At 46.9% G+C, this 13,766-nt stretch overlaps 1 protein-coding gene across 4 annotated transcripts in view; it reads left to right on the top strand.

Annotated features, from left to right (window-relative positions):
* The window catches only part of CDHR5 (cadherin related family member 5), a 392,579-nt gene that overhangs the window by 305,504 nt on the left and 73,309 nt on the right, over positions 1 to 13,766 (top strand). For all 4 annotated transcript variants that reach the window (XM_078682818.1, XM_078682819.1, XM_078682820.1 and 1 more), the window contains exon 12: positions 3,577 to 3,649. In XM_078682818.1, the coding sequence (XP_078538944.1) occupies positions 3,577 to 3,649 (73 nt within the window). The remainder of the gene's footprint in view (positions 1 to 3,576; positions 3,650 to 13,766) is intronic.

Below are 13,766 nucleotides of genomic sequence, written 5' to 3' on the forward strand. Positions count from 1 at the left end.
GCGAAGGTAGAACCCATCGAAGTCCCCTGGATCTGATGGTATAACTGGGACCCATACTGAAAGAAATTCAGATAGAGAACCACTGCCTAATATATCAGAAATGTTGTCAACCATGGGTAATGGGCATATTTTTAGTGTTCTAGATATGTCCGCGGCATATCATCAAATTAGGTTGCATGAGTCATCGAGACATCTGACATCTTTTGCCACACCTTTTGGTGCATTTAGATACAAGAGGATGCCTTTTGGTTTGGCGTCGGCCTCAGCCGTTTTTCAAAGAGCAATGTAAAAGATTTTTGGAGACAGGAAGAAGGTTTGCTGTTTCCAAGATGACATTTTAATTGCTGGAAATGATTATTTTGACCATGATAAATTATTTGAGGAAGTAATGACAAGACTGGAGAAACATAATTTGACGATAAAAAAAGAAAAATGTCAATTGAGAAAGACAAAGGTTAATTAGTTGGGACATGAAGTGAGTTGAAGGTATACGACCCAAGAAAAGTATTGTTAAGGCGATTACAATGGCACCTGAACCAACGAATAAGGATGAACATCGATCCTTTTTAGGATTAGCGGAGTATTGCTCTAAATATGTAAACAGTTTTACTGAACTTGTTGAACCTTTAAGAAAAATTATGAAGAAAATGTTTCTTTTTGAATGGTCTATTGAGTGCAAGGAAGCTTTTGAGCTTATAAAGAAGAGAATATCTGAAGCACCTACATAAGGACGTTTTGAAGTTGTTGGAAAAACTTTCTTGACTACTGATGCTAATGGAGTTGGTGTTGGGGCAGTATTGTCACAGGTGGTTGATGGTGAAGAACGAATCATTGGTTTTGCCTCGAGAAGATTGCAAGGTGCAGAAAGATCTTATTCTGTAATTGAGAGGGAAGCTTTGGCCTACTGTTGGGGAATGTGTCACTTTAAGTTTTATTTATGGGGTCTTCCTTTCAGAATCCATACTGATCATAAACCATTATTGTACATTTTCAAAGGTGGAAGGTGGTTGGAAGGCAGCATAACTCCAAGAATTTCTAGATGGTTACTATCTGTTATGGAATTCAATTATCAAGTTGAATACGTTAAAGGAGAGAAAAACGTGATTGCCGATTATTTATCGAGGATGCCTCTGGATATAGAGTGTAATGAAGTTTGTGGTGATATAAATGGTGACATTGATGTTAACACAGGAGTCATTGCTTTGTCGTATAAGGAATGGAGCAAGGCCATGGAAAGTCACTCTGTATTGAAAAAAGTGGAATCCAAAATTGTTGAAGGCTGGAATGTTAGTGATAGCAAAGATTTGGAACTAATGGAATTTTTTAAAGTGAGAGAAGAATTGAGTTTAAGCAATGGAAATATCATGAGAAGGCAAATTGTACCTCCTAGAGGAGTAAGGAAACATTTTCTTAAGATTATTCATGAAGGTCATCCAGGTCAAACATTGTCAAAACGGAGAGTTAGAGAATCATTTTGGTGGCCTGGGGTTGAGAGTGAAGTTGAGGGCTTGGTGAAAGATTTTCAATTTTGCTTGAACGGTGATGAATCCAAAGTTGTGCGTCAACTCCTTTAGAATGCACAAAATTTCCATCAAGACCTTGGGAAAAATTATCTATGGATTTTATTGGACCAGTTAATAAGTTAGGAATGAGAGATAGGTTTATTCTCGTCTTAGTTGATTATCATTCCAAATGGTTTGTGGTGGAAACCATGGGAGAAATGAATACTAATAACGTTATAAGGTTTCTTGAAAAGATGTTTTATGAGGAAGGAATACCAGCTAGTATTGTAACTGATAATGGAGTACAGTTTGTTTCAAGGGAGATGGTCGATTATCTTAGAAGGATGGGTACTCATGAAAAAGTAGCTCTTTTTCGACTTCAAGCAAATGGTCTGGTAGAAAGAGTTAATCGAATTATAATGGAAAATGTACAGTTATCTCTTGCAAACGGGTTGTTTTGGAAACAAGAATTAAGGAAAATGATCTGGATGCATAGAATTACTCCCCATTCTAATACTGGCGTAGCTCCTTTTGTGTCTCTTAAGGGAAGGGAACCAGGAAAAAAAGAATGTCCTGTTTGGTTGTGTAAGAAAGAAAAAATATGGATTGATCGTGATCAAATGTTGAAGAAAGTTGAAGAAGGTCAAGAAAGAATGAAAAGTGTGTACAATTCCAGAAAAGGAGTAAAACAAGTGTTTATTCAAGTGGGTGATTGGGTTGTAGTACGGAAAAATGAATGGATTCGTAAGGGTGAAAGCAAATATATAGGACCTTTTCAAGTTAAAAATTTAAAATCCAATCTTGTAATTTTGGAAGATGATACAATTTGGAGTTTAGGAAATGTTTGTAAAGTATGTAGGCCATAGATTATTACTTAGAAAATATCTGCGGAATATTAGTTGAGAAAATATCTGGGGAATATTAGTTGAAGATTCTTAATGTTTACTTTCTATATTTTTAGTGAGCAAATTAGTCATTTGTTCTTTTTGTTCTTTCTTGCTTAATTATTATTGTATATATTATATATATTTGTTGTATTGTATATAAGGGAGATATGTAGAGATGTCTACTTGCCTATGTCATAGCTTTGGTTACTTGGATACGTGTAGAATGGGAGTGAAGAAGAATTCTATGATTAACATTAAGAAGAGAGCTATTGATGTGGAAGAAGCTGCTCTCCGCTGGGATGCTGTTCAAAAATAAACTACAAGAAAACTACAAAGAAACCTGTGAAGGCTCTTCTCAGAGACTTTACGTTTTCTCATCCCAGCGTAAAGAACGACTTTACGGTTCCCCATGCCCCAATAGATCGTACATTTGAAATCTAGAACAAGCATTGGTAATGCATCAGTTTCGCCTATGTAACAAAAAAAGAGTTATTTTCATCAATCATCATCCGGGAGAAGGAAAGAGCTTCCTGACAGACAATACAGGAGTGGAGAGGATGTGGCATAGCGGCCAGAGCTGCTGACTCAATAGTTGGGTTACCTGGTCCGAGTCTCAGTGTCGCCACCAACATCCTGTGATTCTATGCAAACCACTTTATCTCTCAGGGTGATACATTTTTATATAAATATGCTGCAATAGTAAAACGCAAAACTTTATGAAAATATAGTTCCACTAAAGTGGATGTTAACAGTGTTTTGGCTGCAGGAATCTGATAAGAGAAGCAGAAAAGGAACAAGCATTGGTAAATGCTGGAAAATATGCTACCGCCAATAGAAATGGAGGAAAAAGCAAGTGTTACACCTAGGAATCAATGAGAAGCCCGGAAAGAGAGGAGGCAAGATGTAAATTCCCTTTTAAGTTTATAATAAAATTAACAGACTTCTCAAGCACAGCGCTGGCTAAACCTAAAAACCCTTGCACGCTGGCTCCTTCTGAAGTATTCCATAAGCAGGAGGTTGATTGGTGCTAGACTAGCTTTAATGCTTTTCAGACATGAAGTAAACATGGTCCAAAGCTCTATGTTTCTATGGTTTTGTGGTCTGTCAAACCGTCAGCGTCACTAGGAGATACCACAGATCTGCATTGCTTTTACCTATGACCCATATCCTGAACTGCTCTCTTCCAGGTCGCTGCTGTTGACAGGACAAGTGGGGAGAAAACTACAACCCTGGTTTCGGTGGAGGTGACCCCTGTAGCTGGTAGGAATTGTGTTTTTTTATCATCTCCAAAGAATGGTATTGTATTTTCCTTTTCTCCCCATTCCTCCTCTTTTTTGGGCAAAGATGGACTGACCTGCTGATAGCCCAGTGCCTCTGTGATTCCATTAGGAATGGACACTAGCCCTCCCAGTGTACTGTGACTGCCTTTGAAAGTGAAAGCTGTCTCCGCCATTTGGATATGACTTTCTGTCTCCACATTCTCTCAGGTCTCTGCATACCTGCCATTTGGTCGTGGCATGAAATAAATATATTTCATACCTTTTCTCGATAGCTGTTGGTATTCATGGATCTGAACTGGTAACCTTCCTTCGAGTTGTTGACACTGTGATATTGAGGCTACACACAGGTTGTTTTGTGGTTCATTATTACCATGTTCTGTCAGGCACGAGTGCCTACTTTAAAATATAACGTAACATTGTATAATGCAATGTGTGCTTATCTTAAATGTGACTCCAAAGACAATAGTATGATATAGTACACAAATTTGTTCAAAGTGCATCAGGGCAGCATAGTATAACCTATGTTGTAAGAATGGATCATAAATAGAAAAATTGTTATGTATTTAAGTGGGAAGTTTCAGCACCCCTGCAGGACTGCTAAGAATTCCAATATCAGGCGTGGCCAAGAGCATGACCGGGTAAGACGTGCCCGACATCGGCTCCGGCGAGCGCCACTGATCCTGATGAAATCCTGGGCCATAAGGGCTATAATTCGATCGCCACACATCGCTTCTGAGGTCCGGAACCCCCCTGGCAGTGCACGATCTGCGGAGAAACCGCCGCGATCTGTCTTTTCGGACAAAAACGGCTCTGAGACGGACGATCGCGGACGATCCAAAATGGCGGCCGCCATCCCCGCCCGAGCCCCGGAGTGAGGTGCCTCACTTGGTCCCTCAGAGACAGCCAGGGGAACAGCGGCGGCAGGCCTGTACCACCGCCTGAGCCATCGGACCGCTGTGAGGGGCCACACCTGTTGGGGAGACCGAAGACCCCCCACCCGAATATCCCGGTGAGCCGACCCGACTACACCAAAGGAGAGCGGCCCTGTAGACTCCGGAGCGACGGCGGACTGGGGCCGACCGGAGGGACCTGAGACCTGCAGAGGCCCGCCGGACTGGTGGATCGAGGAGGGTCCTGACCTGCGACTGTCTGGCGATCCTGGAGGGCTCGAGTGCCGGCGGTATTTGAGAGCTACCGGGGGAGCGGCTGGGGGCCCTGCGGGGCGCCCATGCCCTGAGCGGGACTACACACACAGGAGAGCCCGCGCCACGGGGGAAAGCGAGACAGGATACCCAGCCACCGCCGGGACACACCGCTTTGACCCGGGCCCCTGATTTACCTACCCGTGGACAGAGTGAGAGGCCTGGGACGCGGCCTACGCTGCGGGGCCTGACGCCCCCCCTCCGAGGCCAGAGAGGGCGAGGCTGCGGCCTAGAAGTAAGGCCCGACATTAACTGAAGGCCGCGACAGGGCCGCACAGGTCTCCGTCTGCCCACTCACCTCCTGGGGTGCCCGCGCCCCCCCCCGCCCCCGACTTGGAGGCTACTGCTCCCCCCTCCCATCCCCTCCGGTCCAACTTGGGAGACGGACCGTGCAGAGGTGGAGTACACCGGACGCCCGTGGCCTGACCCCCGGGAGTGCTTCACAGCGCTGCCCTCATTGGCGCAAAGAACATCTTACCACCGAGCTGGGGACCCGCTCGCTGGAGGGAGAATGCGGGGGTCCATTCGGCCTGATGCCGGGGCCCTGGAACAAGGTGGTGGACCATTCTGACCGCTGGTGCCCGAGACTGCCTCTAGCATTTGGCCTAATTGACAATGACCATTGATAAAACACCTAGACAGGCCAAAATGGACAAATTCACCACGCCGCACCACCCACCGGCCCTGGACACCCAGCTGCGTAGCGGGGACATGGAGACCCTCCTGCACGCTATTAGGGACTTGCGACAAGCCCTGGAGGTGAAAATAGGGGAGGTCAGCACGGAGGTATCGCTCCTGCGCCAGGACATGAGGAACATGGCTGCTAGAGTGACCGAAACAGAGACAAGAATTAGCGAGGCGGAGGATGGCCTGCGGGACCTCAGGGGAGACCTCACGACACTCCGGACCACCACTAAAGACCTGCAATGGAGGGTGGACGACGCCGAAAATAGGGCACGACGGAACAACCTCAGTTTCGTGGGATTCAGAGAGGGAATCGAAGGGTCGAACACGGCGGCCTTCCTACACAAGTGGCTCTGGGACACCTTCCCTGCGGAAAAGTTCTCCACCTGTTTCGTGATCGATCGAGCGCACAGGGCACTGCAGGCAAAGCCCCCTCCGGGCGCGGCGCCCCGCATGATCATAGCCCGCTTCCTGAATTTCCTCGACAGGGACATGATCCTCCAATAAGCTAGGAAACTGGGGGATATTAAAATTGACAATTCACGTATCATGATCTTTCCGGATTACAGCAGAGAAGTGCAAGCTAACAGAAGATCCTTCATATCCGTCAAGGCAAAGCTGCGAGAAAAAGGCATACAATACATGTTACTCTTCCCAGCCAAGCTCAAGGTAATCTTTAGAGAAAAAACGCACTTCTTCCAGTCCCCAGAAGCGGCCTGGGAATGGCTCGAGGAGGAGCAGAGAAGGCGAAAGACCCCCCCCCCCCGGGTCTGCCCCCGAGACAGCAGGGAGTGGAACAGGGTAGGACTCTCCGACCATGGGATGCCACGGGACACTGGAGGAATCCACCTACCCTTGGTCCGCCACAGCTCACCAACCACCCGATACCGGCCGACGATCAACCTCTGAATTCACAGCCCCGATTGCACTCCCACACCCTGCCGCTCCCCACGGAACCTGAAGGCAATGCGGAATCGGACTTGCAAAGGAGTGTATCGGAGGACGAAAGGATTGTGGAGGACGATGAACACAGCACAACCTCAACCCAACCTCTGGTAGCGGAGATTGTCGCAATGGAACAGGATAACAACACGGAAGACTCGCAAGATGAACTGCCGGACTCACATTCATGATTCCAGCGCACAGCCCGGATGGCACTGATATAGCCTGCCCGTCGGAGCTGATCGAGAAGAGCCACACACACCCTCTTCCCTCTCTCTTTCCTTTCACGACTCGCACCTTCCTTCGTCCCCTCTTCCTTCTCCCAACCCATCTTTTTCTCCACATTCTTGTCGGCTCTCCGACTACTCCTGAACTGTTTCCCGCTCTACGGGACTTTGGTTTTATAAAGTTGGGGGACGCACAGCAGAAGTCCGGTTGACACTGTAGTGCGAAGGGCTACCTACGACCATGGGTGGACGACAGGCCACACCTGCCACTGTGGGGGACCGACACCGGCCAGCGCCAGAGTCCCAATGGAGGGGGGGTGGGGCAGGGAGGGGCTCGGGGTGGGTTATGGTTAGTTTGTTCGGACATGTTGCAACGTTTTATGGGTTTTCACAAGGTAAAGTCATATTATTAGCTGAAGATGCATGGGTTGCCAGAAGACTGCTACTGATAATACGCCAGACTACGAATGACCCCCCCGGTATCACTTGATAGGCAAAACCTGATAGCCCCCTACACGGTGTACACATGGAATGTAAATGGCCTAGGCGACCGCATCAAGAGAAGTCTTGTACAGGCCCATATCAAACGGGTTCACCCTGATATAGTGCTCCTACAGGAGACCCATATTCGTGGGACTAGGTGTGGTTTCCTGGGTAGAAAGCCTTACACCGTCCTGGCACACGCGGGGTACACAACAGGGTCCAGAGGGGTAGCTATTCTAATAAAACGGTTCCCCCCTTTAAGGTTCAACGTACATGGACAGATGAACAGGGCACATATGTAGGAGTCAATGGGCAATGGGGCAGGACCGAATTCACGATCATATCGGTATATGCCCCCCCCTCAGCTACAGGCCAGGACTTTAAAGGGTGTCACTGAAATAAAGCTTGAAACCCCGAACGCTCTACTAGTGATAGGTGGTGACTTTAATGACGTAATGCGCCCAGAGTATGACAGGACCGGGAACTCCACACGAACAGGGACCGAAACACACTTAGCGCGATTCGCTCAATCCTTGGGCCTTGTAGATGTCTGGAGGGCAGTGCACCCGCGAGACATCTGCTTCTCCTACTTCTCAGGGGCGCATCAGGTGTATTCTAGATTAGACTACATTTTCGTGACACTGGGACTCAAGGGACAGATCAGAGGGGCTGAATAACAAGCCCGTTGTCTATCTGATCACTCACCACTGGAGGTCAGTATAGGGAGGGATAGAGTTGGACCCAGAGGGGAATGGCGCCTTCCGGCGTGGGAGTTGCAAAATAAGGAATTACGCCAGGGACTTCGGGCAGATACGAAAGTTTATTTCGCTGAAAACACGGGCTCAGTCCAATCAGGGATGGTGGTCTGGGAAGCGTACAAGACGGTCCTCAGGGATGGGCGAAACAGACTATCATGGGCAAAGAAAAAGGAGAGGAAAGAGATGGACGAATGCGAAGCCCAGATTCTTGCCCTTGAAAAGCTGTGCCTGACCCACCAGACTGAACACTATAGGCGTCGTCTGAAAGACCCCCAACTTAACTATAGGGCCTTAGCGACCCAAGAAGCAAAGACGCACAGATTAGCTACGCTCCACAAGTTATATGACATCAGTGACAAGTCGGGAAAGCTGTTGGCGTGGCTCAGCCGCAGGGAAATGGAAGCTCGCTGGGTCAAAACCATTACAGACGAGATGGGCGCACATGTACGTCTGGACGAGGGGATAGCAGAGGCGTTTGCCGCCTACTATGGCGCATTTTATGAAGCACGGGACCTGCGGGAGACCCCAGCCATAATGGAATACCTGGACGCGGTAGCAGTGCCTCACCTATCAGAGGAAGACAGGGACAGTTTAGAAGCGGACCTTTCACTTGAAGAAATCCGTCAGGCTATCACCAGGCTGAGACCCGGTAAAACACCGGGACCAAATGGCCTACCGGCAGAATTTTTTAAACTGGGATCAGACCTACTGGCCCCACACCTCCTATCTATTTTTAAAAGCGCGATTGAGGAGGAGATCCTCCCCCCTGATCTGCACAGAGCAACCATTGTTCCTATACACAAATCTGGGAAGCCGCCGATGGACGCGGTCCACTGGCCTTTTCTTGAGGCTACACTAATTAGATTTGGATTTGGGCCAGTGTATCGGAGCTGGGTGCGCCTGCTGTACACGGCCCCGGTGGCGTGAGTGAGGGTGAACGGTCGGCTCTCCCGCGAATTCCCAATACAGAGAGGTACCCAACAGGGATGCCCACTCTCCCCGCTCCTATTCGCTCTCACTATAGAAGTAATAGCTTGTGTGGTGCGGCAACATCCAGATATATGAGGATTTAGACTGTCAGCGGCAGACGTGGCAGAGGAAAAAATTTCCCTGTACACTGACGACATACTCCTGTACGTTACTGACCCTGAATCTACCCTCCCCGTCCTTTTTGAGGCACTGAACACATACGGCACGTATTCAGGATACACCATCAATTGGCACAAATCGGTCATATTCAGTCCCAAGACGGGATACGATTGGCCATCCCTACCTCACACCCTACAGGTGGCGACCCATGGTTTTAGGTACCTGGGGATCTATTTAACACCGGACAAACAACGGTCATATAAGGAAAATATACACCGTATCCTCCTATCCTTTAAAGAAGACGCCCAACGCTGGAGGACACTTTCCCTTACTATACTAGGCCGAGCGGCCATGTTCAAAATGATCACGGTCCCAAAATTCCTGTATGCTCTCCAAAATGAGTATTTCCCACTCACGCAGCAAGTGTTTCAAGCGATTAACGCAGAACTAAGGTCTTTATTGTGGTTAGGAAAACAGCCCAGAATTGCCCTCGCCACACTATGCCGCAATCAGTAGAATGGGGGAATATCGCTCCCAGACATTGAGGCATACTACCGAGCAACGCACCTCACCCCGATTTCAGACTGGCTTCACACAGAAGCAACTCACCCCACTTTCAGGTTAGAACGCTATAAAATGGGAAAACACACTCCTCTTTATTACCTATATGGGGGTAAGACACACACGGGACTGCCCCCGGCCACCCAGACGACTATTGCACTGTGGCACAGTGCACACAGGACCATGGGATGGCACCGCACACCCATGAGACAGACCACATTATGGCACTGCACATGGCTACGTGAAATACATAAGCTGCGCGGCTTTCAAACGTGGGACAACCTGGGCATATCCACTCTGGGGGATGTAATGACGGCCACCTCCTTCAAAACGTTTCAAACACTACGAGCAGATTTCGGACTTAGCACCACACAACACTATCTACAATTGAAACAATGCATGGAAGGCGGAAGGCCCCTTACCCTCCCCTTTGCAAGACTACGCGCCGTTAGAGGGACGTTTGTTGCTGGATCACCTACAAGAACAGGCAGTGTCCTACACCTATAGAACTCTGATTAATAATGCCCCGGACTGTTTGACAAAACTGAGGGAGACGTGGGAAAGTAATCTGAGGCCCTTTGACACCACGGACTGGGAATCGGCACTTATTCAATCAAGTCCAGACTAAGACTTATACAATATAAAATCCTACATCGGATCTACTACGATAGGGCCCGGTTGCACAGGATGGGTAGAGCAAGGGACCCGTGTTGCCTGAGATGTGGCCATGAACAAGGAGACTTTTATCATACTATATGGGACTGCCCCCATATTCAGGTATACTGGGAGAAAGTGACACTGGATTTGGGAAAGGTGCTGAACGAAACCCTACCACTAGACCCAAAATGTATCCTCCTATGCATATCAGGGGATGTGGATATAAGTCGTGCTCACTTCATCTTCGCAGCCCTGGCCCTGGTTGTAGCTAAAAGAGACGTCCCAAGGAAGTGGGGTTCTGCACAGAGACCACAAATAGAGGAGTGGAAGACGGGGATGGACCTATACATGGCAGCGGAGAGGGTCATATATAAAGTAAGGGGCTGCCCCAAATTTTTTTTAAAAGTATGGGGTAAATGGAGAACGTACTATGGCATAGATGGGGAGATAGATCAATGATCCCAGGGATATGGACAGGCGCCATGAGGCTGAGGGGCGGTGTGGAGGCACATCTCACTAACCAGCGAGAGGGATTGAGGGACCAAGACACGACTGATGCAAAGAGTGAGACGGGATGGGGTAATGATGGGCGAACACTCCATGAAATTCCTGTTGTACGGCAAGGGTCTGATGGTAATGAAATGTATTCAGCTCAATTGATTGACTTTAATGCATACCTTGATTGTTTATGGTTTGTTATGCACAGTGCAGAAAAAATCAATAAAAATATTAAAAAAATTCCAATGTCTTCTGAGTATACCACAGCATGGAAGGCATTAGAGTGTGACTGGATTAGGCCACGGTGATGGGTGGCCCTTGGCTATCTCCTTCAATGAGGACTGTGTATAGATCATGGGTGCTCACATACATTTTCCCAGGGGCCACAAAGTTTGTTCTGTGATGTGCCAGAGGGCCGCATTGGTGCCATCAGATGGGTGGTCAGGCGAGAGGGTTGTGGGGATTGGTGGTAAGGTGGGTGTAGGTAAAGGATATACATCCAGTAGCTAAATTGAACAATGTGAAACCAGAAAGCCTGGGATTCATCCTGGCTTCTTTTATCATATGTGTGATCCTAGGCAATTGTTTAATGTCACTTCCCCCCTTTTTCTTCATCATCACATATACAGGGATCTCCAAATATATGATTTTAGGGTGTGCGCTGTACAAATCCTTCTCCTGTGTTTGATATCATACATTATAATGTTGTTCATGTATAATATGAACCCAGGCCATCCAAAGAGTGCATTTACATCTGACTTGCCTCTTTAGTTGACTATTAGCGTTGTCGTGAGGGTTGAATGAAAAATTAATGTTTCTAAATTCATATTAAAAAACTACCTTTTAAATCAATGCTTCTCAATGCTCTGATATAATCACTTGTACTAAGGTGAAACGGTTCTGCGTGTTAATCAAATACACGTTTTGATTTTTGAAAAGATTGTCATATTTTTACACTTTTGCTGCAAGATGACTTTGAAAATGAAGGTGTTTCTAAAGTTAGACCAAGAACTCCCTAGTTACTTTCTTTCTTTCACACCAATTAACCATGAAATAAATGCTTGCCTGTCTATTTGACAACTTTTTATGGTTCCTGCTGAGTCAGTAAACATCAGCCCAGTGCTTCCGTTGACCATGTCACATGTAAAGGTCCTTGAGCATAGATCATCGGGTCCAGCATTAACATTGAGATATACATTCCTGTCTGCTCCATCATATAGAAGAATAGCTTCTTTTACAATAGCCTTCTTACCTGTATGAAAGGCTCACTGGTGCTATTCTAACCTGGCGCTCTTGGCATGTGTTTTGGGGAATCCAAGTAGGGTGGTCTCACGGTCTTAGATGTAACTTGATGCAGTTGATGAAGCCTAAGGAGCTAAGCATTTCTCCCCCTATCTTGCCCCCCTTTTTCTTTACATGTGATACCTGTGCAGGCGAGACATCAGTGGAGAGAAACACCTACCAAACTAACCCAATATCATTAACTACCAACTGACATTCACTGCTCAGACGCTGAACACCATCAGTAAGGAGAAGAACTGCTATGACTCTGGTACTGTCACTAATGTTGAAAATCCCCCCCCAGGCCTTCCAGCAGCTCTCTGACCATGTTCTAGGCAATGGCAAGATCTTCTAGGCTTGCTCCACCGAACGTGGAGACAAGTAGAGAATGATGTGATATAGGATCAAGCTGGGTCTAGCTCATTTAGGTTCAACTGGCTTAAAAGTCTTGCTATGCCTGACTCGAAGAATGCTTCCAGCACAAAGCCATCATCAGTTCTAAATGTGGTGTCCTTTGACATTTGATTGCTTTGCTGGGTTTGCAATCGTCCATGTCTCTGCATCCATAGCTTATCACTGACCTTTACGGATACGTTGCTTGTCTATGGCTAGGGAGCTTTTCAATCCTTTCCATACGTTCATCCTGCTCTAATCCTAGTCCTTGTTCCACAGGGTTAAATTAAAGAAACAGTATGTGTTTCTGTTGGATTGCCACTGATACCACCGTGCTGTCCATGAGTAAAGTCACCTACTTAGAACTGGCTTCCCCATTCCTAATCATTACTAATCCTGGAATCTGGAGTAGCATGCTACCGTCCACTAAAAGTGCTTCAGTGCCACCCCAGGGGTCGTAATGCTGTAGAAATGCATTTACAATTCCATAGTTTTAGAATGGTCATTTGTACAAGCACAGATGCAAGGTGTGGCTGAGTTGAGAGTATAAATGAGATCTAGAGTTCTCACTCTGCCATAGCTTATGCAACCTTGTACAGACATATAGAAGTTAATGTTCTTTCTCTTGGAGGTTGCAGAAATTGTGGCCAAGATGCATTCACATAAAGGTTTTGGAGCTCTGCTGGCATACGTTTATGTATTGGTTTGGGCCACAGTGAGTGTTGGGCAAAGTGCCATGGACAGATAGAGGATGCTGAACATGATGGTCACAGATGGGCCATTGATGTTGATGTTTCAAACTTGGGAACAAGAGGGCATGGTGCTTTCCCTCTCAGGTAGAAAAAGAAAAATTAAGTATTAACGTCTTAACTATTTGGGATCAAATCTTGAAGAATCCATAGGAGTTGATGGATGTATGGCCTATATAATCTACATTGAAGACTAAACTTAGCTAGTGCTTATGGCATGATACCCTGTTAAGTGCAAGTGCCCTTTATTCACTTCTCAGTTCAGATAGAATTGTCTCAGACAGAGAAGAACCATTCAGATACAAACAATGAGTGAGCACTTGGTAGCGCGGCCAGGGAGGGGTTCATCAATCGGAGAGGGCCCGTCTATTGACCCAAAGCAAGCGGTAGCCCCCGTTATCCAGGGGTCCGCAGCTGAGGCAACCAAGGGTAAGGAGAGAGAGGAGGGTTGGACTGAGGTAAGACGCAAGCGTTCGATTAACTTACCACCACAGTGTGCTCCCTATGTGGTTGTATTAACCAATGTCCCTGAGGTAGCAAATGATACCGTTGAAGAAACACATGATTCCCTAA

This window comes from Lissotriton helveticus, chromosome 3_1 (assembly GCF_964261635.1).
Source record: "Lissotriton helveticus chromosome 3_1, aLisHel1.1, whole genome shotgun sequence".
NCBI classification, from domain to species: Eukaryota; Metazoa; Chordata; class Amphibia; order Caudata; family Salamandridae; genus Lissotriton; species Lissotriton helveticus.